The 27,833-nt window shown below is 40.0% G+C and overlaps 1 protein-coding gene across 2 annotated transcripts in view; it reads right to left on the reverse strand.

Annotated features, from left to right (window-relative positions):
* Positions 1-3,710: 3,710 nt before the first annotated feature.
* insra (insulin receptor a) overlaps positions 3,711-27,833 on the reverse strand; it is a 56,516-nt gene continuing 32,393 nt past the window's right edge. Inside the window, exons 4-21 of one of the 2 annotated variants that reach the window (XM_042428307.1) lie at positions 24,007-24,146; positions 23,467-23,611; positions 22,895-23,109; positions 21,250-21,376; positions 19,739-19,992; positions 15,776-15,943; positions 14,368-14,566; positions 12,938-13,215; positions 11,393-11,532; positions 10,636-10,795; positions 10,118-10,214; positions 9,950-10,017; positions 8,868-9,097; positions 8,438-8,548; positions 7,297-7,456; positions 6,356-6,485; positions 5,633-5,767; positions 3,711-4,658 (exon numbers count right to left, since the gene is read on the reverse strand). In XM_042428307.1, the coding sequence (XP_042284241.1) occupies positions 4,301-4,658; positions 5,633-5,767; positions 6,356-6,485; positions 7,297-7,456; positions 8,438-8,548; positions 8,868-9,097; positions 9,950-10,017; positions 10,118-10,214; positions 10,636-10,795; positions 11,393-11,532; positions 12,938-13,215; positions 14,368-14,566; positions 15,776-15,943; positions 19,739-19,992; positions 21,250-21,376; positions 22,895-23,109; positions 23,467-23,611; positions 24,007-24,146 (3,115 nt within the window). In that variant the 3' untranslated portion in view covers positions 3,711-4,300. Of the gene's footprint in view, positions 4,659-5,632; positions 5,768-6,355; positions 6,486-7,296; positions 7,457-8,437; positions 8,549-8,867; positions 9,098-9,949; positions 10,018-10,117; positions 10,218-10,635; positions 10,796-11,392; positions 11,533-12,937; positions 13,216-14,367; positions 14,567-15,775; positions 15,944-19,738; positions 19,993-21,249; positions 21,377-22,894; positions 23,110-23,466; positions 23,612-24,006; positions 24,147-27,833 lie in introns of both variants that reach the window. The other variant, XM_042428306.1, reaches the window with a different exon arrangement.

Consider the following 27,833-nt stretch of genomic DNA (forward strand, 5'->3'; position numbering starts at 1 on the left):
TATTCAATTTACTTTAATATGAGACAAAGAAAAGCAGGCTGGAACCAGGAAATGCTTCATAAATTATTTCAGCCATTATATCAGTTATCAAAACTGTTGCAGATAAATTTTCTGTCCGTTGACAGATTGATTAATTGTTTCATTTGCACTTTGATTTAGGCTGTACATAGTGATCCAGACAGATTGAGATAAGAGTAACAGCTGATGTGAAGTTTCTCAAATAGGAATATTAACAGCATATTCACTGTTGAAGGAGGGTAAATTAAAAGACAGATGTGCCAATATGGATGCTATATACCAGAGACCAAGAATGAAAATATAGCAGAGGTTCATCCAGCTGAGCAGCGATGAGGGGACAGTGGTCTTTACAGTACTTTACTGCACCGGAAAAGAAAGCTTTCATCCAGTCTGAGGTTTATATAAAATCCTCTATCCTTCACTGATACACTCCAAAGATTAGAGGTCAGTTTTATTTGGTTGGAAGTGCTTGAGAGTCATTTGCAACAGTGTAGATATTTGTGGTGAGGATATTTTACTTTATTTTAAGACTAATGTTAATAGTGCGATCGGTAAAAGTAGGGTACTTATTAACCCCCTTGGTATTGCCTCATTCTATTTAATGTTTAGATTTACTGGTGTTTTTAACATTGGTGGGTTAATTAAACGACAGGTTCACATTTTTTCAAGTCTATTTTAAGACAACAGTCAGGTGACCACATATGAACACTGAAAGAGGTTTTCCTCTTTCTCCGTACTGGCTGTTAAAAGATTTCCTTCAAATGTGCTTTCAATGTAAGTGATGGAGGCCAAAATCCACAATATGTCTACATAGTCATTTGTGCAAAAATGCATTTAAAAGTTTATCTGAAGCTTATATGAGGCTTCAGCAGTCTGAGTTAGTCATATCAAGTGGATATCTGATACATTTAAATTCCCTCTTTGTGTTTCCCTGTTGAGCTGCAGTGGAAGTATAGTAACAAAAAGAGGAACTTTGGCACTAAACAGACTGTAACGTTGAAGTATACCTACTTGATTTGACTAATTTGGAAGCTTCATATTAGCTTCAGATAAACCTTTAAATACATTTTTGCACAGGAGTCAGCTTGTGGATTTTGTCCCTCATCACTTCCATTGTAAAAGCTTTATGAAGGAATCTTCTAATAGTCAGTATGAACAGGAGGAATAATTATGGCAAAAAACCCTCTTTCATTCTGGCACCTGACTGTTATTTTAAGACAAACTTGAAAAATTGTGAACCTCTCATTTAAGGACATAGAGTGTAAATACCATTTACAAGCTCCAGGGGCTTTTGTGGAGTTTAAATAATATTGTTTGTCATATGTGAGACACTAGAGGGTCATAAACAAATAATGTTGGAGTTACACATGGTTTTAGGGATGATTACACCTGCATGACCTCAACTAAACTGCCCTCAGGTGATAGTAAATAACTCACTTTGAAAACTATTTTGTTTCACATGTCAATGAAATGTGAAACTTTCTCTCTCTCTCGTCGTTACAGCTCACTTTTGTCCAGCAGGCGGCATCATTGCACCACAACTGAGTTCAGCTTAAGTTTCTGAGTCAAACCTGCAGTAAAACACTGAAGTCTAAACTGTAGGACAACCATCCAACATTATAACATTTCACACGTGATCCCTCATAAAGCACATAGCATTCAAAACATGTCATTTCATTCATTCTGTTTTCAAAGAAACCAACCAATATGTGACAAAATACCACTGGCAGGCTGATAGTGACTTATTACAGCTATAATAATATCAACATGTGTGTTTTAACCCTTATGTTTAAGTCATTTTTTTTATTTGATCATTTTCATGATTGCATCTCTAGTAAAGTTTATTAAAAATTTACTGTCATCATGTGTAAGATCCCAGGTATACATTTTTTTGCAAATTATTTTTTGGTGCTAAATATAATTACCAGAAAAATATATTAAAATTGTGTTTCGTTGTTCTACTTTGAAGTCTATTATTCCTCTAATAGTACTTGAAATAAATAGTACTTGAAATAAATATACTGATAAGCAATAAAACTTAAAGTGTACATTAGTGGAGTCTTCCTTAGTACACTACAAAAATACAATGTACAATTAGTACATTTACAGCTTTAGTACAAAAAGATGTATTTAAACTCACTGAAGTGCAACTTAATGGTGTCTCAAAATAGCACAATCTAGTGCATTCAAGTGTATTTCAGTATATTTTAATTGCACTAATTATATATCATTAGTTAATTAAGTGTATTGTTAGTATGTAAAAAATATTAAATACCTTAATCATGAGTACACATGGAAGTATTTTAAATTCACTTCAGTGTCCTTTTTTTTAAAAACCTGGATTATCTGTGTGTAAAACAGCAGAAAATTAATCACCAACTATTTTGATAATTGATTAATTTTTTTGAGTCATTTATTAACAAAAATACCAAAACTCTGTTTCCAGCTTCTTTAAATGTGAATATTTTCTAGTTTCTTTAGTCTTTTATGACAGTAAACTGAATATCTTTGAGTTGTGGACTGTTGGTCGGACAAAACGAGACATTTGAGGATGTCATCTTGGGCTTTGGGAAACAAATCGACATTTTTCACCATTTTCTGACATTTTATAGACCAAACAACTAATCGATTGATTGAGAAAATAACAGACAGATTAATCAATAATGAAAATAATCGTTAATTGCAGCCTTAATGTCAAATGTATGTAAAATATCTGTTACACTGCCAAAAGTATTTGATTGTATACAGTTAAGTTGTTTTGTAAAAAACGAATATCTGCCAATGTATAAAATTACTTTTACAGGTATACATTATATTTTTGGATCAATGGTTCTGTTGAATATTACTCCTACCATCCTCTACTCACTGACATTATCCCACAATTTTCCCTCTTTATACACAAGACAATCTTAAAACTCACTAAAGAAACTCAACACTGTCTGGAAAACACAACACATGCATGAGAAACGACATAATGAGAAACAACAGAAGCACTGCCAGAGCCTCTTCTTGGATGCACCTTTGCTGCATTATTTACATTTTATTTTGATCTTGATATGATGGGCAGACATCTTAAGCTGAAGACGCCAAACACTCCTCGCGGGGCATCGCATAGCAAAAAGACCAAGTGCTGTTGGTTGATCATGAGTCCAAAAATGCTAATTAGTATGATTTTTCTGGATTAGAAAAAATAAACATAAGAGACTAACATGTAAAAACATTTTCTATGACCAGAAATACCTCAAGAATGACAACATATTAGCTATGTACAAAAACATCAATAATATATTTATATATATATATTTATATATTTTATCTTCTATACCCACTAAAATATACCAAAGAAGCAGCTATTGGTCAATCTGAGGAACTCGTTCGCCAACATGTTTTTTTTGAAAACAGTTTAAATATCCTTCAGCTGTAAATGTGAAAACTCAAAAAAAAAAAAAAAAAAAAAGGAAAAAAAAAAAGAAAAAAAAAAAAAAAAACAAAAAATGTAAATAAATTAAAAAAATATAACCCGGCCAAAAAATCCTGTGTTTATCCTGTGTGCCATTTTGGAATACTGCAGAGTGTGAGGAGGTAAGCCACTTCAACCAGCTTCTCCAGTGGATAAGAGTTTGTTCGAGGATGGACCGTCTTTGACCATCCAACAGAGAGAGTTCCCAAAGTCTTTTTCAGTTCGTCATCTGTTGTTTTTTTTTTTGTTGTTTTTTTTTAACCACGAGCGTACAAAGATTCAGACACAGTTTCCATGACAACTGGTGTAGGCCACAGACAAAATAGAAGGGCACTTTTTTTTCTTTTTTTTTTTTTTATCTCCAAAACTTAGCAACCCGGGGATGAACCCTTTTATCGTAGTAAAGGGGAAATAGGGACACAGTCTGGACTCAGGGTAAGGGGACAGTGGGTTTTAGCAGCCTTCTTGTTTTGTCGAGAGTTTGTTTCACAGTTGAATCCATTATCCACCCAGTCTAGCACAAACTTGGCAATATATATATACAGTATATGAACTACAATCATGAACGAGGGACGCGGGACGTTCATCCTTAAATACAAAAAAAGTGTCTTCTGGCATCCATGCGTGGACGTTACTGTAGTGTGTGTTTGTGGCATCTGAGGAGAAAAATAAGGTCCTGAGATATTGAGGGGCCTCTGGAGAGAGAGTGATAAAAGTGTGATCTATATAAAATGACAACAACAAAAAAACAAAAATATATTTAAATCTATAGCATCAATGTGTGTTTGTGTGTGTGTGTGTGTGAGGGATGTGTACAGTATGTTAGGAGGGACTTGAACGCGGTAGGGCCAATATTCGTCCGTTGGTCTTTCCCCCGTTCATGTGTGTGAAGGGGATGTGGTGCTCCTCGTAACTGCCCCTCAGACCCATGGAGGAGGCCTCGTCCCTGTCCAAACACTGCTCCCTCTGCGAGTAGGACGACGGGTCCAGCGGGATGCTCTCCATGTTTTCCATGTCCAGGTCAAAGTCTTCGCTCTCGGGCGGCTTGTTCTCCTCGCTGTAGAAGAACGAGAAGTCCTGGAAGGAAGGATGCAGGTCCTCGCGCAGCATCTCGATGATCTCCTGGAAGGTGGGACGCATCTTGGGGTTGTACTGCCAGCACATCTGCATCAGGTTGTGTCTGCGTGAGAGTGAGGGGAAAGTGAGATTGCGATTAGTGTCGAAGTAAAATGATGTCAGAATGTTACGAAGTATTTTTCTTCTTCTTGTTAACAGTTGTCTGTCTAGTGTGAGTAAAAACACCTCACTTAATATAAATTAACTGTAACATAAAGGATGAGGCTGGTGATAATTTACATGTTTTTAATGCCAGCAAATCTCCTAAAAACACCAAAACCATCAATGAATTGATTCCTCTCATCAGTATTGTCTGTGTTTGTCTTATTCCTCTGTACTATAAGAGCTCCATTTTTGTCAAAACCAGATTTAAACCACATGTTCCTTCATTACTATTAAAAAGGACACTATAATAAATTTGAGTCAGTCCCACATACACTATCTTGATGTACAGCATCAAGATAGTGTATGTGGGACTGACTAACTAACTAGCAAACCAAATGTGTATGAATTTGCAGCTAAATGAAAGTACAATTTACTCCTGCTTGAGTGACCATTGTTAAATCTACTCTGCCCAGCTGTTTAGGAAACTATTTTGCCATTTTTAAAAATAAAACCATATATCTGTGGCCTGTTTTGTAAGATGTCTTCAGTAGGGACAAATGGGCTTAAGATCAGTGTCTCAGACAGTGTATTGAGCACTGAGGGATGGACTAACACATTGTTGGTTTTAAGATATATTTTATTTAATGTTACATCTTTGTACTTGACCTAATATTGTCATTCTATTTCACATTATTGTAATTTTACTTTTCCTTCTATAGACTGTATATAAGACATCTATTGTATTTATGTGCTACAAGAAAAATCCGTCCTCTGTTGCTCTTCCTGAAGTTTCTTTCTTTTTTCCAGTCTGTTGTATAGATTGTAATGTCCTCTGAGGCAAATGTGTGGTTTTGAGTTCTTATAAATAAAACTGACTGGACTCAGGTAGCAGAAATGTAGATATTACAATCATTGCTCTTCTCTTATACTCACAGTCTGTCTGCGCAGTTGTCCGGCCGGTCCAGGTAGCCTCCGTCCATGACAAACTTGAGGACCTGTTCGTTGGACAGGCCCTGGTACGGCTGCTCGGCCAGCGTGCTGATCTCCCACAGCACGACCCCAAATGACCTGGCGAACAGGGCGGAGAAGAGACAACAACAACAACAACACAGGGAGAATGAGGACAGGTCAAACAGACACCTGACAGAGTAAATCTGTCTGTAAACACTCGAATCAGTGAACAGGAAGAGGGCAGAGGCGGAGGCTGCGATGCTGGTAAACAGAGCCGGATGAAAAGATCAGATGGGAGCAGGTTAGCAACACATTTTAATATTTGTAATGTGTTTACTGTTTGTTATTCTGGTCTGTTTTTATGACCTGTGTTGCTCTGTGAAGATGTTCTATAACAACTTTACACAACAGGAAACGCTGTTGGAAGATTGATAAATTTACTAAACACAAAAAGAACAACATGAAAATACAACATAATACAATAAAATATGAAAACAGGATTTTATTAGAAAGAAAACTGCTACTGATTTTAAACATGATGCTAAGTTTTAGGAGTCTCCTCCTTAAAACTGGATTTCTTAACATTTAATTTTTGGACCTGCTCCATGTTTATTTTCTCACTTTTTAGCTGCTGCCACTATCACTCAGCAACATGCTTCCCCTACACGACCTACCAATAAAACCCAAACGTAAATTATTACTAACCAGCAGTCTGAATGTGCAGTGAAGACTCCGTCCTTCAGAGACTCCGGCGCCATCCACCTGACGGGCAACAGACCCTTCCCTCCTTTCCTGTAGTAGTCGGTCTCGTAGATGTCTCTGGTCATACCAAAGTCTGCCAAGAAAAGATGATTTTTTAATTTATAAATTAGTTACAATCAAAATTTATGATATTTGTCGTCTTTCAACGTGTCTCACTGTAGACACACGCACATACAGCTTTTCAGAGTCACTGGTTACTTTTATCTGCTTTTAAAATACGTTTAGTCTTTTTCATCCTAATTGCAGCTGTTATATTGTGTTTTAAATATAAACAACTGATTTCACTTGAAAGCTGTTTAGTTTTGTTTAATTCTCATGTCTGTTCTGTATAGACTTATGAAATGTACTTTTAAATATCTAGAATGAATATATGGGTGACAGTGGCAAAGTCTAAACCGCACAGACGGACAGGAGCATTAACGGATACCTGCAGTAAACACAACATAATGCATGTCTAGTGAAATACACACAGTCCAAACTTAACTTCTTCAGCTGTATGTGGTATATTTATATCTTCATTGCCACACAAACATCTTCAGTTATTAATACAAGAACCCGTTATAGCAGCTCACAAATTTCTCCAAAAAGCAACATATTCTCAAATACACTACTGTCACCTTTTCCTGACAACACGGTCACAAACATTAACAATATTTAATTGAGCTCCATCTTAAAATTAGCTCCTATATTGTTAAATGCAAATTTCAAATTCAATCTACTGTCACAGTGGTGTAAGTAGCAGCTCGCCTTGTTGTCTGACACACTGTCTTTTTTTGAAACCACCACCAGGAGGCACCAAAGTCATAAAATTACTAATTTAGCTCATAGTGACTTTAACCAAATCAAAAACTCTTTCATGCCTGTTGTGCTAAATACAAACGTACCTCCTATTTTGACGGTCAGATCGTGAGCTACCATGCAGTTTCTGGCAGCCAGATCTCTGTGGACGAACTTCTTGGCGTTGAGGTAAGCCATGCCGTCTGCGATCTCAGCGGCCATTTGGATCATCTCCTTCAGCGTGGGTGGCGGACGCCCGGGGTTGTTCTGACGGACGAAAGACAGATTTTTCATTTTTGTGATCTGCTAATGTGGAGATTCACGATTTTTTTCTTCTCTCTTTGTTTGTTTCTCAGATGCCACATCATCAAGAAAACAATCAAGTTTATTAAAACCAAAAGTTGATTAAAGCTGAGTAGGAACAGTTTGGCGGACTGGTAATCGGCTTCAAACAAGACTTTTTTTGATGCGACTGTCTGTCACCAACGAGTAACTCAATTGCAGTCCTCCACCTTCATACTGTTATCCAACTGCCATCTGCATATTTGCACACTTGGGAGGTGACACTGAAACGGATTATCGACTTATACAGTTAGTTTATAAACATCTCAAAAGCAAATTAAAAGTATAATTTAATATCATGCAATCATAATTGAAATTGTATAATAGTTTCAGATATTTGTAATAACATGACACAAATAAATTCATGCTTGGTAGATATGATTTAGCCCAGAATACACAAAAATCTTGCTGATGATTAACAGCAGATGGCGTTAAACGTCTGCAAATAAACTGCAGATTCATATAAACGTCATGGAAATCAGACTGTTTGCATTTTAACATGTGGTGAGTCTTAAGTCCAGATCCTTGTTTAAAACCACTGTACTTTTACAGCCTAATTTTGTCAATAAAACCAGCTGAAGAGCTTAAGTGGAGTAAAAATAAGCAAAAATAAGATGTAAACCACTGATAGTTTGTTAGTCCTGTTTTATGCCCTTGATTGTAAAAATCATTTTACATGCAGGGATGAAAAGAAGCTGTAAAAAACTTGCATAATGGTAAAAAAAAATACTTAAGGAAACATTAATCTAGTGTATATATAACGCAAAAGTGAAGAGAATTATATGACAGAATATATATCTGCATGTATACTGTTGTAACTTCACCAAAGGAGACATTCAGTCTAACCTAAAAACCAACATGAGCACCAATCAGACGCTTGGAGATTTGGTTTGTGAGCGTAGTTACCTCAGCGTCAGGACGGAGAGATCGCAGGTAGCTCTTCAGGTCCCCGTGGGTCATCAGCTCCATCACGACCAGGGTGGGCTGGCCTTTAGACACCACACCCAGCAATCGCACCTGGGAGACAAGGACGAGGGTTTTTTCATTTCATTATAACGTGAAATCATGAAGAATCAGACCGTTAACAGCAAGGTGAAGCTGCTGCTCTTCACACAGCTAAATGTAGGAGGCATCTGGTTCTACTACATGATGAGACGTTTAGTTCTTACTATTTTAGATCAGTACTGCGTCTAATTTTTTATAGAGTTGTTAAAACATACCATTGGGGTCGCATAATTAATAGTTTCTTCATTCATACCCCACTTTGCTCTTTAATATGTCATTTTTTTTATATGCGAGTCTAATCTCTCCGTCGAAAGATGTCGTGTCTCCTCACCACGTGGTGACAGCTGAAGGCCTTCATGACCGAGGCCTCGTTCAGGAACTCGATTCGCTCCCTCAGGCTCGCGGACTCGTTGACCGTCTTCACCGCCACGCGCGTCTCCCCCTCGCCCTTGATGATGTCCTTGGCGATGCCCTCGTAGACCATGCCGAAGGAGCCCTGACCCAGCTCCCTCAAAATATTGATCTTGTCCCTGGCCACCTCCCACTCGTCCTCCTCGTACACTGCAGGCACATTTCCATGATCATGTGACACATGTAGCTTATCGTGACTGAGTTTACATGTACACAAGAAAGCAGGTTAAGAGGGAGAAATCAGGTTAAAGCAACAAACTTAACAAACAGGTTTGTTGGGTATCAGGTTTCTCACCTGTTCTCCACCATTTTTTGAACCAAGACTTGCATATTTAAAGTGTTTCAAATGTTTAATTAAAACGTACGTGATGCTGCAGCCTAAAGAGACGTGCTTATTATTGTTTGAAGTATTACTTTTATTTATTGTAGAACACCTTTTCCTTACTTTGCCAACTGTTCAGCAAAGACGTCATCGTGTTCACTGCACAAATAACATGCAAATAAGAAGGTTTCTCCAACAGGATTCCTCTCTCTTAATCTCTTAACCTGGGAAAGGATTTGTCTTCATTTGCATAACGTTTCAGAAATCAAGTCACTGCCAAAACCAAAGAATAATATAATTTCTTGTCCACATAAAGGAGTATAAAGCAGGTGACGGTTTAAAATGATAACATGGAATTTAGTATCTAAGTTACCTGGTTTTAGAGATAAAAATCTAATAAAATCACAATCAATACAGAAAAATACAAAATAAATTTAAATGTATAAAATATACTTTCCATATATATGTATCTATGTATTTACAATCTATACTAAGGCTACAATAACAAAGGCTCCAATACTGAAATTTTAACCTTTGTTCTGAATAAATTCAGCATGTATATAGTAGCCATGAAAATACAAAACTGTTTTAATTTTCAATTTAATTATTTCAACTAAGGTGAACAAAAAAACCAAACAAACTGCTTCCTTAGTTTTGATCACATGTCTAAAAATGCCTACCGTCATTAGCGCTCAGGTACTCTGGGTTTGAGGAGGCGTAGATGGGACCGCTCGGCCCTTGAGTTTGACTGAAAGGAAAAAAAGAGAAACACATTTAATTATAACACTGACATAATATAAAATAAGACATTTAATGACAGTTTTTGATAGAATGTGAACGCTGCGTACTTCTTCTTGAACATGACGAATCCCGCCACGGCCACAAACAGCAGCAGGACGAAGCAGATGACGGGTCCGATCACGATCTTCAAGATGTTGAGAGGATCTGCTGTTCAACACATCCGGCAAAGACATTGAGTCACGTTTCAGGTGAAGTACGAAAAACGAGCTCTTATTAAACCCACAAATGAAAGTGCGGCGAGGATCAATACGCCGCTCTGTGAACATAATACGCTTCAAGTACAATCAGTGGCGGCTTTTTATCTTGTTGAAAATGCTTAAGTGAGGTCACTGCAAGGATCCCATTTCCCATTCTGCTTTCTACACAGATTTTTAAAATTAATTTCTTGGCTTTATTTTAAGATTTATGAAAGCAGCTGATCACTTAATAAAATGTAAAATAAAATGTGTAGATATGTGTATTCAACCACTGTCTAAAGAACTTTTTCTTGATATGAAATTATCAAATTATTTTCCTACTAAACTAGATCTTCTTGGCTCGGTTTTCATGACAGATGGAGACTTACTTGTGTCCTGGACGTAGAAGTACGTGGGCTCGGTCCAGGATCCGTTCCCAGCCAACGAGGTGGCCCGGATCCTCACTGTGTAGTTCCCAGAATGCATCACTCTCAGCTTGCAGCCCCGGGTCATTTTGTACATGTTCCTGGACACACAGTGGTGCAGCTCCTGTACAAGAACAACACTGCAGTTAAGAAGCGAAGAACAGCTGTGAACAACAAACAGCTTCATTATTTCCAGGGTTTAAAATTGGCTTGTTGACTCATCTTACAGGATACTTTTTCATCTCTGATGTTAAAACTGTTTTGTGTGTTTTGTTTTTTTTTATGTTTCCACTGTGGAAACATCTGAGTTGTTTTTTTATGCCTTAGTGTTTTCCACAGCAAATAACAGTCCTCAGCAACAGCCAAATGTTTTGTAGATCTGTCTCCATAGCAACTAAAACATGGTCCGACGTTGAAATTGCTTCTCCATTAAGGTTATCAACCAAATGACATTAGTGAGACCACAGGGCCAAATTTCAAAAAAGGGTTGAGTAATAAGTATTGCGTCTCATATTTGTCTGTGCTGCACGGCTGTTTAAGACATATAAATTCAATTAGAAACTGTGTTTTATTACAAGGCCGAGCTACTGTCTTTAATGAGAAGGTGATTATCAAATGGGCTTTCTGGGTAAGAATAAGTATATGTGTTTATATGTTGTGGTGAACTCACAGTGAACCCATGAACTCAGTGACCCGATGACTCAAATCACTGCATCTTTACCTCGCTGTCTCCAAGTCTCTTGTAGTTGACCTCGTACAGGATGATCATGCCGTTGGGGGCTAAAGGTTCCTGCCATGTGATGTCCACCGTCATTTCTGACACGACGCAATTGATGAGACCCACAATGTCATCAGCTTTGTCTGCGGAGAACAAGGTCACAAGGTTTTGTGAATCTTATTCTATTAAAAGGATAAAACTGGCGATTTTCTATATTTTTTTTCTTATTGTCAACAAATCAGAGCCGAACCAACAACGAACGAGTATTGTGTGTATATCCAAAGCCTGATATATCGTATTCCTCTGTGCCGTAGACCTTGTTGTTGTCGTCCAAAAGATATTAAAGATATTGTTGAGAAACGGTTCCAAAGATGAAGCACTATAAACGGAACCGCGTTCCCACATATGCGCACTGGCATCTGCCTTACAAGGAACTACTCTCCCGAGACCGAAAATGTTATCGCTGTTATTCGTCTTTGGAGCTGTTACTAAACAAACTACGGTAACCATGGCCTTGGTGAAAAAGGAACATGTCACCCAGTGCAACGTTGTGGCTCACTGATGTGTTTTTAATAGTTTTTGGACAACAACGGAGGTTTACGACACAGATGTATAAGATATATCAGGCTTTGGATGCATCCGTTTATTGTTGGTTTGGCTCTGGACATGAGATTTGTTGACAGTAAGAATAATATAGAAAACTGAAAGCCATATCGTTTGAAACTCATGTTTGTTTGGAGTAACAAGATGAGCAGTAGGGATGACCTGCTAGCTGAATGGTCACAATGTGACCATGTGATTTGATTCTGGCTGTGGATCTTTATTGCAGTACTATACTCCTCTCTCTTCCCAGGCGCCCTGTTTATTCTCTACATTGTCACCTGTCAACTAAAAGCAAAAATATCCCCCCCCCCCAAAAAAACATTATTAAAAATCTAAAAACAGGATGGTTGGACACTGCAACACTGACAGTGAGGATGATGGTGAGGGATACATTTAAAGTTTAAACCTTTCATCAAGTTTAAGTGTAAATTAATGAACAGATATGGAAAGAAAGGCAGTTTGATCTGATGGATGATGGACGGGCAGAAAGCTGGGATTGTTTAAAAATTTGTGATGACTTTACTAGTTGGACTTTTAGGTTTGTGCCCACTAGTGTAACACGAGGTTGCCACTTCACACACACAGCTTCCAAGAAGCTCAAATGCCTATTTCATGGGGTCTTTAACAGTAGATTTGAGGATAAAGTGCACATCCCTCCAGTAATGAACACTTGAGAACCAATCTTTCAGATTACTACGCCCAATTTACTTACTTTTCTTATAATGCTTGAATGTCATTTACTGTATTTTCTTATTTTGCTGTGTTTGTTATTATAAATAGCTGCTTTTTTCTGTTTCCTACCTCTTCAGACAGTTTCTTGTGCTGCTGTAACATTTCCCCTCAGCGGATCAATAAAGTCTCATCTAATCTTGATGATGATGTGATTTTATTACATAGACCCACAGAGTAACAGTGACAGAAGAATACCTGTTAGTGCCTCCTTACCTTCAGGCATCGTGCGGGCGCTGACGTACGCTGCCATGCTGCATCGGGTCGCGTCGCTCGGGTGGTTGCAGGCGTGGATCTCGATCTGGTAGCTGGTGAAGTGGCGCAGATTGGAGATGACAGTGGCGTGCACAGTGACCACGGTCTTGGTGCTTTCAAAGGTCTCCTCGTCCTCATCCTCAGGGATGTGCGTGCCCCCGGGTGGGCTGGGGGCGGTGGTGAGGAAAGGGTGCGTTCGGTTGGCGATGCCCATCACAGACCGTCGCTGTCTTGTGCGTCTATACAAGGCAGGGGAAGTTAAAAATGCTTTACATAATACATTAAAGACATTAAATTCAATTTACAGCATACGATGTTTAGAGGAAAGAAGAAAAATTCATAATAAATTTAAAAGAAAATTAGGTGGGATTTCCGGGAGAAGTAACTGGAGCATAACAGTGTTATAAAGGGTCCCTTTATAATTTTTTTGTACTGTAAAATAGATAGTGCTGGGATGTATTTACAAACCCATTTTGTTTTTGTGTGTCTGTCAATGTAACAGATAGGTGGATGGAAAGTTTTAACTGGATCCCTGTAGTACTCCAAAGCACTTAAAAATAAAGTATTATATGGTAGAATTCAGTAACACTATTTGACTTCTGATACTGTTGAATGATAGTGATTAACATGATCAGAATACCAAACACAAGATGGTGCATGAGAGCTTTAATTTGTTGTGTGGGAAGCTAAAATGAAAACAAAGTTGAACTGGATTGAGTTTATCAACATGAGGACAAAGAAAATCTAAAAAGATAGTGAATTTAAAAGCCTCAGACTACGTCCACACTAATACGTTTTCATTTTAAAACCAAAACGATCTCTGTCCACATGAGCATTTTAGCACGCTTTCCGAAATAATATCTGTCCATACCAACACCTGAAAACGCATATCATATGACCATTCACATACACTCGGCATGCGTGTACCGTTGTAAACAGGAGGCAGTCGTCTACTCTGTGGTTGGTCGCTCGGTTGCAGAAAGTAATAAGGAGGAAGAGCAGCAATGGCGAAAAGTAAGACGAGGTTTCTTTGCTTGAACTGACAACGAGGTGGAACCGTTACTGAAGTAACACGAGTATAAGGCAGTCAAAGTGGCGGAAAACATCACTGTGTGATAGGGGCGTGATGAATCAGGGAAGGACACGTTTTCAAAAGTCTCTGTTTTAGGGTTCGAAAACGACGGAGTAGCGTGGACGCTAGGCTTAAACGTAGCAAAAGTCATGCATTTTAAAACGAAAACGTATTAGTGTGGGTGTAGCCTAAGTGTTACTTCACTCGAACCTCGGAAAATAATTCTCGTGAGGCCAACGTTCATGGATCATAAAGCACAGAGGCTGCAGTTCTCTTACATTTAATAGTTAAAAGACAATCTTGTTGTCAGCTGTCTTACTTGATCTCAAAGACTTCATTGTGGATGTAATTCTCAAACGTTTTGCGGTATTCTGAGTCCTCTTTCTCTTTCTTGAGCTCCTTGTCCGTTTTGGGGCAGGCGCAGCATCGTGTCCCCTGGCCCTGCTCCTCCGTCTGGTTCCACTTCTGCTCCTCGTCACTGTCCACCTGAGTGGGCACCCGTGATGGCAGCTTCATCCCTGGTGAAATGGAGACAGACATGGTCACACAGACATACAGGGGAGGGGGGGGGGGCGGGCGGGGGGAAGCATACAATCAGATGACAGGTGCCATAAACACAGATGCACTATACAGTCTTGTGCACAAATATTCATATACACACCCTCCCACACACACACACACACACACACGCCTGAGGGCCACGTCTGTCATTGTCATCCTCAGGTCCTCACCCTTCCTAGTGGAGATAAATTACCAGTGACATGACCTCCCCGCAGACTCCCATTTCCCTGGATGTGTGGGAGTTATGGGTGTTCAAAAGAGGAAAGTTTGGGTTTGGTTGTGTGCTAACATGGAAGGGCATAGATGGCAGAGCATCGACATAGGTCAGGCTGTGACAGCAATAATTCAACCAAGATAAATGTCTGAACTGCGTCTGACCTCGAGCCTGAGTGAAAGGCAGATCCTGCCTGTCCCTGTGCCAGGTTTCAGTTGAATGCCACCCAAACAAGATTCCTGCACCTTATTTTCTTGCTCGGTTGGTACAAGGCAGCGCTATCCCTCTTAGGGACAACAGTTCAATTCACATAGAGGCCACTTTGCTCACGTCATTCAGTATTGAATAAGAGTATTGATGTAAGCATTCATAACTTATTTTACATTGTTATTGTTACCTTTGTCTGCCTTTGTCTTCGACTGAGCTGTGCCAACGAGGAATTTCTGTTACTATGTGACAGACAAAGTTTCTTGAATGTTGAACTTTACCTCACATTTTTGTCTGTATCCTCTTGCTGCTGAGACACAATGTGTTGACATTCTTCTGTTGTTGTCTGAAGACGTCTTAGCAGTAGTTTTGATGTTTTAATGTTTTAATTTTGATTGAAAATGGCTTGGACTGGGGCACCCCTGTGGCTTAGGGGTTGAGGTTCTGATCATGAGTGAACGTCTCCCGGTTTGGGTGCGGCTGGTGATCTGTCATCTCTCGACTGTCAAAACGTATAAAAATACCCCAAAAATTCTTCCAAAAATTGCATGGCTAACTGTGGGTTGAGATGATTCTGCCAGACTTTCTAGGACAAATGAAACCTTATTGGGAAATGTCAGAAGTTAAACCCACATTTTTCTGATTCCTATTTTCTGAAGACATCTTCTCTCTCTCTCTCTCTCTCTCTCTCAATCAAGACCAACAAAACAGACTAACACAGACAACCACAAACAATGTGGCTCACCCTTCTGACAGTAGTCAAACTTGTAGAGTTCGCTGGCTTCAGGCTGGCGCTGGCAGAAGACCAGGTAGTGAGTGATGTTGCCGTTGGGGTCGTTGGGAGGTTTCCACTTGAGGATGATCTGGGAAGAAGAGTTGGATGAGGAAATGGGGTCCAGCGGGACCGAGGGTTCTGGGGAGACACAGAAATAGAGAGGGAGTTGTTGAATAAAGGAGAAACGATTACTGCTAAGTGCGACCGTATTATTTAAAATGTGAGAATATGCATCAATGAGCTGAAAAATAAATGGGAACAAACAACTTGTATCAGCTACGCTTGTTAAAGTGTAAAGTAAATTATGAATAAAACTATAAAATCATAATATATTTTTAAATTAAACATCAGTGGAGCCACTTAAATTACCTACAATAACACTGTAAACTGTGTCAATTGATGAGCTGATTTTCTGTTTAAAAAAGGTCTTTGTCCTAAATTACTTTGTTGAAAACACTGCGAGTATATCGGACTGTGAGCTGATTGTTCAGTTGGGTGATTCAGAATTTAATATGTTTTCTAAATGTCTGTAAAATAACCCGTGTTTCTAAAATGTAAAATGGATTCTCATAATAATTTTACCAAACAAATCAATCACTGCATCAGTCTTTAGGACATTCAGTAAAATCAAATTTGATCTTAGTGGGATTTACCAGGAAATGTCCATCTGAAGTAAATCAAGTATAAATAAATAAAGTATATTTTTTTAAAAAGTATACCTTTCCATTATGTTTATCTGGGACTTTGTGCTAAAAATTCCGATACATTACTGTCACACTTATCTCATCTCTATAAATGAATCTCCCTCTCTCTCTTTTTAATCAAAGTATTTATCAAAGATAACAGAGCAGAAGTGCCGTTTCAGTCTAATTTGCATGTCATGTTACAGTACAACTGATGATGATGGCTTACTGGCACAGTGCTGCTGTGGGACAGACATCTGCTTGCTTTGGGTATTCCCCGTCAGTTTGATGTATGTGTTCCCCTCATGATAGTGTGACAGATTTCATTTAATTCTCAGTTGTCCGTATTTGACGAGGTAATGAAGACAAAAGATTACAGACATTTTTAAGAACTACGGACACTTTATGTCTTCTGAACCACATATTTCAATTTTAGCATGATCATGGTTTTCAGTGTGGGTTTGGTAGTTTTAGTTCTTTTTTAAGTATTTACCTGTGGTTTAGATTTTTAGTTTCAGTTCTAGTTTTCAGTCTTTTTGGGTGTGGTTTTGTTTAATAATCCTAAAATTATTTACATTACCTTCAACCAGCTGGTTTCACATACTCATTGAAAATGAATATATATGTTTTCTTTTCTTCCTCTTATCTTAGATGTATCTTAGACTGTTTACTTTCACAAATGCAAAGTAGTTTCAGTTCCAATTTATGTTTTCAAAAATCTTTTTTTAGGTTAAGTTATTGACGTTGTTCGTTAAACATCTATGTATCCAGTTTACTTTAATAACCCTCGTTATCACAACGATCAGTTTTGTGGCGACAAGCTTCGCATGATATGCACCCCACGTGGTATGTGGTGCATGAGTGAAATTTCAGTATCGCTTCATGTAGGACACATTGTAACTGTAGAGTCACTTGTGTTTCTGAGCTGCAAAACAAAGTGCAATGTGACGTATATTTTTCTATTCTTAATTTGATCCTTCTTAGTGAATGCAGATTAACAGCACTAATGCATGAGGCGTAATAAACATGACTCAGTCTGTGATTTGCAAAAGCAGGATGGAGACTGGCACCAGCCTCGAATGCACGTTGTTGGTGAGATTTAATAAATCTAAAAATGCCTTTGGCGGTTGAATAACCACTGTTTCAAGGACAGATTGTTTTTTATTCTAATGTAAATCTAATTGTGTTTTGTGGGCTCTGATTTGCATCAACTGTGGCGAGCTGACAACAAAGCGTCGCACTGAAAGTAGGAAAAGAGGTTACCGGCTACGTGTGGCATCCACACTGACTGGCATCACCCTATATCTGATTGTTTAACGAGGCGTCTTTTCAGTAGACATATGAATCTGAGTGGGTGTTAAAATAAGACACACTTCACATCTTCGGAAGAGAAGTCCTGGCCCGCGGTGAGAGTTCTGAGAGGGAAAGTGACAAAAAAAATATCATCTAACAAAGATTTACTTGTTGACAAGCGTGCATCATGAGGAGTGCGTGAGCAGGAGAATAGATTGAGAGGAAGGAGCGGCGTGAGGGGGGGGATGTCACACTGAACCCTGAGGAGACACATAGACCCGAGCTTTTGTTGTCACAGTGCGATTATGTTGTCCCTGTTTCATGACGGTGCAACACACTGGTCCGACTGCATTGTCAGACAAAGTTTCACCGGCAACAGCTTATTTGTAATGACAGCTTTGCCCTTCTGACGAGCTATGCTGGTTAGACATGACACAGACCAGGAACCCGGAGCGGTTGCCAGACGGGTAGAAAACAACCCTCCCTTGACACGGCTGGTTGACTGAATGATGCGTCTCTGCTGGAAGCCTGTTTTTTTTCGTGCGAGCGGGGGATGTCATGTTTGATGCGGTTTATCAGGAGGGAAGCGCACGTTGTCTAAAAGGAAGCCAGTTAGACAGGCCATCATGACTACGACGAACCAAAACTGCACACAACACGCTCTGTGGGTGGCAGAGTACAATTAGGTACTAGGGGAAGAGATTTATGATTGCTGCGTGACTGACTGATGCAGACACCTTGCACAGTGTAGCACCCTGTAGGTCGGTGGCACCCCAGGCGAATCGTGACATCTGTCTTCCTCTTCCCTGTTCTCGTGCCAAGGACATTTGGGCAGCAGCCAGACTGACACACACAACACTGAATCCACTAGTCAATGATAGTAACACCGCAGGAACTGTGGATTCAAGATGGCCCTAAAAATAGTTAAATGAACTATAGTATAGTAGTCTAGTTCTTACTAGGAGAACTTGACAACCTGTAATCTGGAGCTTCCCGTAACCTGAATGTATGACTTGTGTTTCCACAGTTGTTTTTTTTTTTTTTTTTTTTACGGATCAGAAGGTTTTGGATAATACGTCTTTGAAAAGGTGGCACCGCATTTTCTTGTGCTGTTTCGACTGTTGCTGTGGGAACGAAATCAGTAGCGTAAATATTGATTTTTTTACGTATAGTACCAGTCAAAAGTTTGGACACACTTACTCATTCCAGTGAATGGGAAGGTGTGTCCAAACTTTTGACTGGTGCTGTGCGTGTAATGACTTTTAAACATCACTATCATTAAATTACTGGAGGGGCCCCGGGAGGTCGACGGGGTGAAGCAGAGAGTGAACGAGATGGGCGGCAGACCAGAGAGCGTCACTCGAGACAGGATGGCCCCGAATGACGCACCGGAGGATGACAGCAGCCGTACTGTCCAACCAGCCCCCTGCTTGATTCTCTATTGAATGAGAGGATGGATGATGAATCTGGGGGAGAAAAGACGGCAGCGTGCAGCACGATCATTTTGGAGGGTGTTTTTTTTTGTCTGCAAGAGAAAATAAAATATTGTAGCGTTTGGTTGCTTAAACCTGTTGCTTAGGACCTCTATAACCGACAGGAGTTGCATTAACCAATCAGCTAGTTTGACGAGCAGGTCTGCATGACGTGTTGTTGCGATTTTGAAGGTGTGCAGGTCGGCTCCTCTATGAGCCTCTGTGACTTACCCATAATCCCCCTCTCTGTGTATCTTTGTGGAAGCATCATTCCAGCTTTAGTGGAAAACATAGCTCACTACTAGAAATGTTACATGATCTGGAAGATATTTATGCAACCCTAAACGTAATTAAGCTAGTAGCAAATTCCCAACAGTGTGCAAACAATCTACAGTGCAACCTTTAATATAATATAAATATTTAATCCAGTGTCATGGATATATTTCTTACTAAAGAACCAGTGAATGAATCTGAATCAGTCTTACTGGTGGCGTTGGTGCGCACATAGATGATCTCGCTTTTGGCTCCGTGGACCTGTTGCTCATCGGAGGCTGAGAGCTGGGTCTTCACCATTATGGCGTACTGCGTCCAGGGCTTCAGCGGCAGGATGAGATGACCTGGTTCAAAATGCTCTTTGTCACCCTCATTGGATCGAGGCGGAGGGTCCACGTCAGCAATCACCCAGCTGTTGGAGCCGCAGGCGTCCTGCCCGTCAAACTCGGTTACGTTCTGAAAAGGTCTATTGAGGAGAAAAAACAATAATACAAATGAAAAACGTGTTATTGGGGTCTCAAATCAGATTTTACTCGACAGCACATACTAGGTTTCAGTTTGATGTTCTCCAGCACATTTATCTGTCCATCTATCAGAGGAGGAAAAGAGCAGAGTAAAATACAAACTCCAAATTTTCTAATGAAGTTAGTGTATTTAGTTTAAAAATTGTAATAATAAGCAGTATTCTCTGCTCTGAAATGCTGGAGGCGTGTCCGCTGCAGGTGCTGAAACCGTGGCCCAACTGAACAGCCTCTGAGACTCTGAACTTAACAACATTCATGCCGAATCTACCGAAAACGGCCCCATTCATCAGTAACAGCTGATACCAAGACACTGGCGGCTATCAATTGGGCTTCGCCAGCTGGGAGAGAGTGTAAACAAACGAGGAAAGAGAGGAGGGCTACGGGCTAAGCTAAGGCTAACTCCTAATCGGCTACCTCTACCCAGCATTTTCCTCACCGATGTACGACCTCCGATGAACAACATGGATGAACTCACCACTCATAAAAAAGATTATAAACTGCAACTACATGATTATATGGAAACACAGCTTAACAGTAGCGTCCCCAATAGAACCGTTGAGCTACCGGGGTGCGACATCAGGGCGGATACAACAGCTAATGACTCCAGTAAGACCAGAGGTGCGGTGTGGGGGACGGTGCATTATGCCATTATTGAGATGCACTGCTCTGCTAACATAGAATATCTCATAGTTAAGTGTAGATCTTTCTACTCTGCCCAGAGAGTTTACACCTACTGTTGTGACCGCAGCTGTCCTGAACACAGAAATGGTGAGAAGCAGTTTCACGGTCTAACTCCACAGTTCAGGACTACAGAGTTCAACATGTTTTCAGCAATTATTTTCTAACATGTATAATGTGTTTCAAAAGAAATCTCTGATTATCCTTTAAAACAGACTTTAAGTGTTGAATCAGAACAGACAACAAATTTGATATTTTACACAATTTTTGCATAACATATCTAATCAATTTGACGACGTATTTTCAAATGTTCCACAGTTCCCACAATTTCCTCAAAATGTCACACATGAGTCAGTGAATCAGGAACTTACATTACCACTATCCACCAGATCTAGCTGATCTGTTCTATTCAGCTTTTTCTTATCTATGAAGTACTTAAGCAGCTGAAAACAATATTTTTTCTGGCAGGGATCCAAGTCTGATTGGGACTGTGACTGAGTCATGACTGAGGATTAACTTACGCTTCTTTGTAGAGCACCATGAAGCCCAGCAGGTCTCTGAAGTCTGGAGGCCAGAAGGCTTCCCACTTGACCATTATTTTATCGCTCATGGTTCGGATCTGGGTAAACTTCAACAGCCGGTTCTCACCTGAGAAAAGACATTAGTCAGTGAAAAGCAATAAACAGATAAAGGCAGAGGTCATCATATACGTTTTTAAATCTCTGTTACAGGGAGGTACAAGTGGAGAAACATCTGATTTAGTATGAAAATAATCCGATGCCTGGAGCAGCTGCCCTTCTTCATCCACTCAATCATTTTCGGGTAGATCAGGTTTAGATAAGACTTACCTACCTCCCTAAATTTAAAATTCAAGACAGGTAACATGCCAAATAATATTTAATTTACGCAAGTGTGAACATTTTAATCTGTCTTTGCCTTCAGGATGGTTGGGTAGGACAGAATTACATAACCGAGACGCAAAACAACATTTCAAAAGGGCAGAGCTGAGAGCTACAGAATTCAGTAAAATTTTGCATAAAAGTGTGTTTTGGAGTTTCTATGACACCTTCCGAGAGGGTAACCTGACAAAAAAAAGCTGAAGAGAAGATGATTGCTGACCCATCAAGCACATGTGAGGTAGTGGGTCAGCGTTCTGCAAATTTGTCAAAGTACTTTATGAAGAAAAATTATCCCGAAGATTAGCCTGGCTTGGTGCAACTCAGTGGCTCAATTTGTTCATGACGCTGCAATGTCCTGACCTTCAAATCTGGTCTGGAGTATATGTAGTAGACATCTTTATGATATGAAAAAGACCAGTGGGCAAAACCGACCCAAACCTGATATGGAAAAATATATTTCAAAAAAAAAAAATGGAGGCCAGGACCAGTCAGAAATAGACTGCAGTCGACCCTGATAGCAAGAGACACTGGCAGCAGAATAACGCACCGCCAATTAATGAGCAGCTGTGGTCAAAAAAGTCGATTTAGTCATTTTTCCCTGAACTTCACAATTCACGCTCTCCATTTTGCCTCAAAAAAACACATTTTCTTTTCTCCTGTGATGATTACAACACACCACATGATCAGAGCTGATCTGCACACATCCACTGGAGAATTAAATAACATCACATAGACCCAAGATCTGTGGCAACAGAACAGGATCCTACCAGAACTGATTAGATCGAATAAAATTTGGATCTGGTCCGACTCAGGTCTTGGGTCAGGTCTTGGTTATTGGGAACTTATTCCCCTCTCTCTCCTCCTCTTTACTGCCTTTTTATGTCAAATTAAAAAATAAAAAGAGTCTGGTTTTCAGATCTATAAAAAAAAAAAAAAAAAAAGCAATGAGCACATCTTTGAACAATTTTTACAAACCCTACACTGTTATTATCTCTTAACTTGAATCATACATGTAGTTTAAAATGGAAAGAACAAAAACAGCTCATATCACTATGTCACTGTTTAATACTCGTTAGGGCTTTGCTCTGTTGGTTGTTCCTAGTTAAACTGTGTCAGTAAAAGATCTGCAGGAAGGCATTTGCAAACAGGAGGGGAGGAAATGACCGTCATAACAGTAACTGCGACTATGTTTGCGTGTGTGCCAGGGCCGATTCTCTGTTTATGTCGCCATAGTAACTATGTCTGTCTCCAGAGCTGAGGTTCTTACATGAAGCCTGGTCTCCGTTGGTCTTGGAGGCGATTTCATTCTTGACCTGTCGGTCTTTGGTTCCCGTGACCTCCTCCATCTTACGGATCTCAGACATGCAGAGTTTGGAGTTATAGAGGAAAAACATGCGTCCTTGCAGGATGGTCAGCTTGTGTTTGGACCAGTCCCAGAGCTGGCGCAGGTTCTGGTTGTCAAGGGCATAGAACGAGTAATTCCTGGAAAAGAACGGGAGAAGATTGCATGAACATATTTTTCATGATAAAAATGACATTCGGCCGAGGTTGTTATGGAAAAGCTTCTTGAGTAACATGAGAAGAGAAATATTTCAGCATGGTTAGCCCTCAATTTGCAACATAAGCCTTTTCTTTGTTTTTTTATTTCTACTGTAACTGCAGCCTATTGTGCTACAAGCGTCTGAATAAGCCTCATATATGATTTGGGAAAGTCTAACTAAAAACAGCTACCACAGAGAGACATTTTGAAAAGGTCAGTCCTTCCGCTTTTAACTCATAATTACAGGAGGAGGCTTTGACATGGCGAGGATGAGATGGGCTCAGAGGACGAAGTCTCACCCGATTTCCGTTTCCTCCCCACGAATAACACGGAGTTTGCGGAAAAACGAGAGGGATACGAGGGCGTAGGAACGTCGCACTGTCAGGTAGCCAGTGATCTCCTCCAGCTGGCCCAGGCTGGCCTCCAGTTCAGCTGCTATGTTGTCTACAGAGAACCAAAAGAGACACATCATTGAAGTGACTTCTGATTCTGGGTGCAAAAGCTCCCAAACAGCTGCTCTTTGGCAACAAACTCTCCTCTGAAGTCTGTGTTGTGTGATTTTGGTTTCATCTTTTTTATCCTCCTAAATCACAGTATGTGTCAGCAGTCATAACTTTTAAAGCGACGGCTGGATAACATAATAAAAGAGTCGTATTCTTCCAACATGAGATTGTCAAATTTTATATTTTTTTTATACAAACAAGCAATTTGAAAATGGACTTTAGGAAAGTGTGATTGGCATATTACACCGTTTTCTGACATTTTATAGATGAACCAATGAATCTGCTGTAAACTATATTTCAATTCAAATGAATGATAATACTAATAATAATACTCACTTCCTCCACGCAGGTTGATGACCAGACTCCCGTTGAGGATGGTGCAGCCTCTCAAAGCCTGCGCTGCTGTGACCGAGTCCACAGTTTTTAGACCCATACAGACCTTAGGACAGAGCCCTGCACAGGGAGTGCAGTTGAGCCTACACAACAAAGGAAAAAGACATTAATACTCAAAACCATTCAAATGATCAAAATACTGGTGCCACAAATTACACTTAGATGTGTTTTAAGGAAACATTTCTGTAGTTTTGCACATTTTTCTTTAAGATTCTCCTCAGCACAGAAATACTAGAACCATAAATCTGTGATAATTGTTTTTTTTTTAGTGCTTAGGGGTGGCGGAAACAAAATCTAAACACAACACTGACACATTATCACGTTTTAAGTTGATTTTGCAATCTTGCTAGCAAACAGTTGCCTATCTACACATCCAGCAGACACAGAACAACATTAGGATTCACTTTTCAGTCGTGTTTCTGTCCGCCTGTTGAATGTAAGTCCAACATTCACTCTCCCTTAGGTCTGTTTTTGCTTCTCCACCAACTCCTCAGTGACAGATCTGGCTCTCTAGCTAATACATTTTCCGGTAGCAAAGCGTTTTTAAGAGCTTTTTCAATGAAAACAGCTACCTACCGCTGCCAAAAACTGGTGACAGTGAACAGTAAAAGTGTAGGCCAGAAACCCAAAACAATGAACTGAAACATGCTCTAACGCTCTTGAGTTGGGTGATAATTCTCTGTGGGTTTACTACGAGTGACACCTTCCACAAACGAGTAGTAGTCAAGTGATCCATAGTTCATTTAAAAATGTATTATAGTTGACAGTGTGTTGCGTTCACTGTATGTATAACAAAAACAATGAAAATGAAGCCTCACTCAGTTCCACGGCGTGAACTTTTGTTTTGAATTAACTGAAAAATGAACTGACCCCAACCTTTCACCTCTACAACCGAGCAAAACAACCCGGCTTACCTAATGTTTTCATAGCGAGTCTCTTCTCATAACAGATATATGGATGCAGCTATGCGTGCCGGCCATGTTAACTTATTTCCTGAAAAGCCATCTGTACAATCCCCACCCTCATAACGCTACAAGTGCAAACTTTGATGATGTAAAATCCAAAGTACTACAGCAACCTCTGCGAGCCTCTCAGATTCACACAGACATGTTTCAGTCGCGACACGTGCTGCGGAGAACATTTTCAAATTGATTAAAGTATGTACGCTCGGGGTCATTGTCCCGAGTGTGCTGAAGTATTTTTTGCCGCCGGCTGGTTTATGAGGTGAGAATGGCTTTGTTTAGCAACCGTCGAGTAAGCTGACAGGACAATTACAGAAGAATGTGGTTTTCCTTTGTGTGCGGCAAATAATGGAACTGGGTGGCAGCTAATGTGCTAGCTGGTTTTCATGACACTGTCTAATCTCCAAGGTATAAATACACGATGAATGTAAAACAGAGACGGGCACTGTGGGCTGCAGCCATGTTGTACTTGTAAATGAGATTATTCACAGCTTTCAGCAACAAAACAAACCACCTAAACGACACAAATGCTTGCAAACCATATGGAAAGAGGAAAAAAAAAAAAAAAAACAGATGAAGAAATGTATGTTTTGTCACAACAAAAAAAAAGGTAGTGATCTTTTCTTTAGCTGGCTCATAACTTCCCTGATCTGTCTTGACCTTTTTCCCTCTCCAGTGCCACATCTGCACTTTCAGCTGAGACACTCGCTCAAAGCACTTTCATTTCCACAGCTTAGTTTAAAGCCAAAAACAGAGAGAGATGCCAAAGAGAAAAGATGAGCCATCAGGGGAACATAAAGGGGAGTCAAAGTAAAAACGGCAGAGATATGAGCACAGGAGGGTTCACTACAGGTCAACAGTTGCTTGAAGGTTTAGTCGAGCGGGATTGTTGATTCAAATTCAAGAAGCGATCAAATCTGCAAACCGAGAGGCTACATTTGACTAAATTATTGTAGCATTATTTTCAAGATGTGAGCGGTTAAGCTCTTCATCTGACAGCAATACCTTTGTGAAAGCTTGCTTCGCCTGTGTAATATAAGCAAGTAATATAAGTTGTATACAACTATAAAAATATATTATGACGTTTCATATTTCAAAAGATACTACAGCATCTGTCAGTGATTCACTTTCTGGCGACTGAATAAAAATAACATCTTTATCACTGAGGACAGTATTCAAAAAATGCAACTTTATTGCAAAACTGTTAAAAGTTATGCCACAAAATTGATATGCTGATCCCAGATGACAAAACACCTGTTAAAACAGCAAACATGAGAAAAGCGGAAACGCTGCACATTCATAACTCTGATATAAATCATTTTAACAAAGTGTTTTTGCAAACTGGATCTTCTACAGGATCATCATCATCAAAACACCAAACGTCAACATCAAAAACAAGAATGCCTGTTAATGTTTTGTATTAGATGTATTCGATGTCTGATGAGGAGCTGCGCAACTCAAAATGTTAACACAGGAGATAAAGTCAATCAAGCTAATAGAGCAACTTCTCACTTGTTATTGTTTGAAAAGCTCATTATCAGAGGATATTTGGATGTGTACCTTCATTTTCTGATTTAAAATGATGGACCGGCTGGAAAATCTGAGCAGCAAAAGAAAATCAGCAGTACACTTAAAGTGCACTTGAGCAAGGCACTTTACCCTCATCTGCTCCAGTGGAGCTGGATCTGCACACTAAAAAGCTCTCAGGTGTGAATGTACAGTATGTAAGTGCCTGCATGTGAAGCTGCATGTTGCTCAAATGGAGCTTCGTGTGCTTGGCAAACCCCTCCGTGGATAAATAAAGGTTAAATACACATGACGACACAAACACCGCAGCAGTAGCGCAACCACTTTTCCTTGTCATCGCAGTTGTCAGTGACAGACTGCCTGGACTACTCTGCTGCAGTTGCTTGCCAGACAGACCCCTCTCTCTCTCTCTCTCTCTCGCTCTCTCTCTCTCTCTCTCTCTCTCTCAGCAGCCAGTAAAGGGAGGCAAGGCGAAGCAGCCTGGGGGCACTGACAGTCTGTCCTGAATGTCTCTCTGCCTCCTCTTGTGTTAAACCAAGCTAGCCAGTAAACCAGCCCGTCATGTTGTAACAAAAGACAAGAAGTCATGAAAGATCCAGCTGCGTCTTCAACCTCTGCCCGAGCAGAACGATTAGGGGTGTCTACGGTGTCTGTGCTCGCGGGCACGCCCACACTAATCAACAACCCTGTCACGGTCAATGAAGGTGTCAAAGAGGGAGGCGGTGAAGGTCACCGGCAGGTCAGCACAAGTACAACTCCCTTCTCTAAAGAGGGAAGTCTGTTAGGATGTAACAGAGATACAACACAACAGGTTGTAAATTACAGATGTAGAGAAAAGGGGGGAAAAAACACTTCTATATGTCTGCATTAGTGCAAACGCTGCAATGCAGACACCAGCGGCTGGTAAACAACCATCAATTTTGTGCAGCGAGTGAGTGGCACAAAAAAAAAAAAAAAAATGTAGCAGATGAATACTGAGTCAAAATCAGAAACACAGATGTGCCAGACTTCCCACTGCACACTTTGACCTAGCTGTTTGCAGTCTCACTCCAACACACACACACACACACACACACACACACACAAAAAGAAGGTGTATGTGTGTGTGCATATAGTACACAGCGCGCTGTAGGAGCTTAGCAAGAGAACCTCCAGTTCGTGCAATGTCACACTGTGTTACAAAACACTGTGACAGGAGAAAAACAGAGGCAGGAATCTATGGAAGACTTGAGTATTTTTCACACATAAGACACAAAATTTCTACTAATTCTTCCTAACTTT

This window comes from Thunnus maccoyii, chromosome 12 (genome assembly GCF_910596095.1).
Source record: "Thunnus maccoyii chromosome 12, fThuMac1.1, whole genome shotgun sequence".
In the NCBI taxonomy this organism is placed as follows: Eukaryota; Metazoa; Chordata; class Actinopteri; order Scombriformes; family Scombridae; genus Thunnus; species Thunnus maccoyii.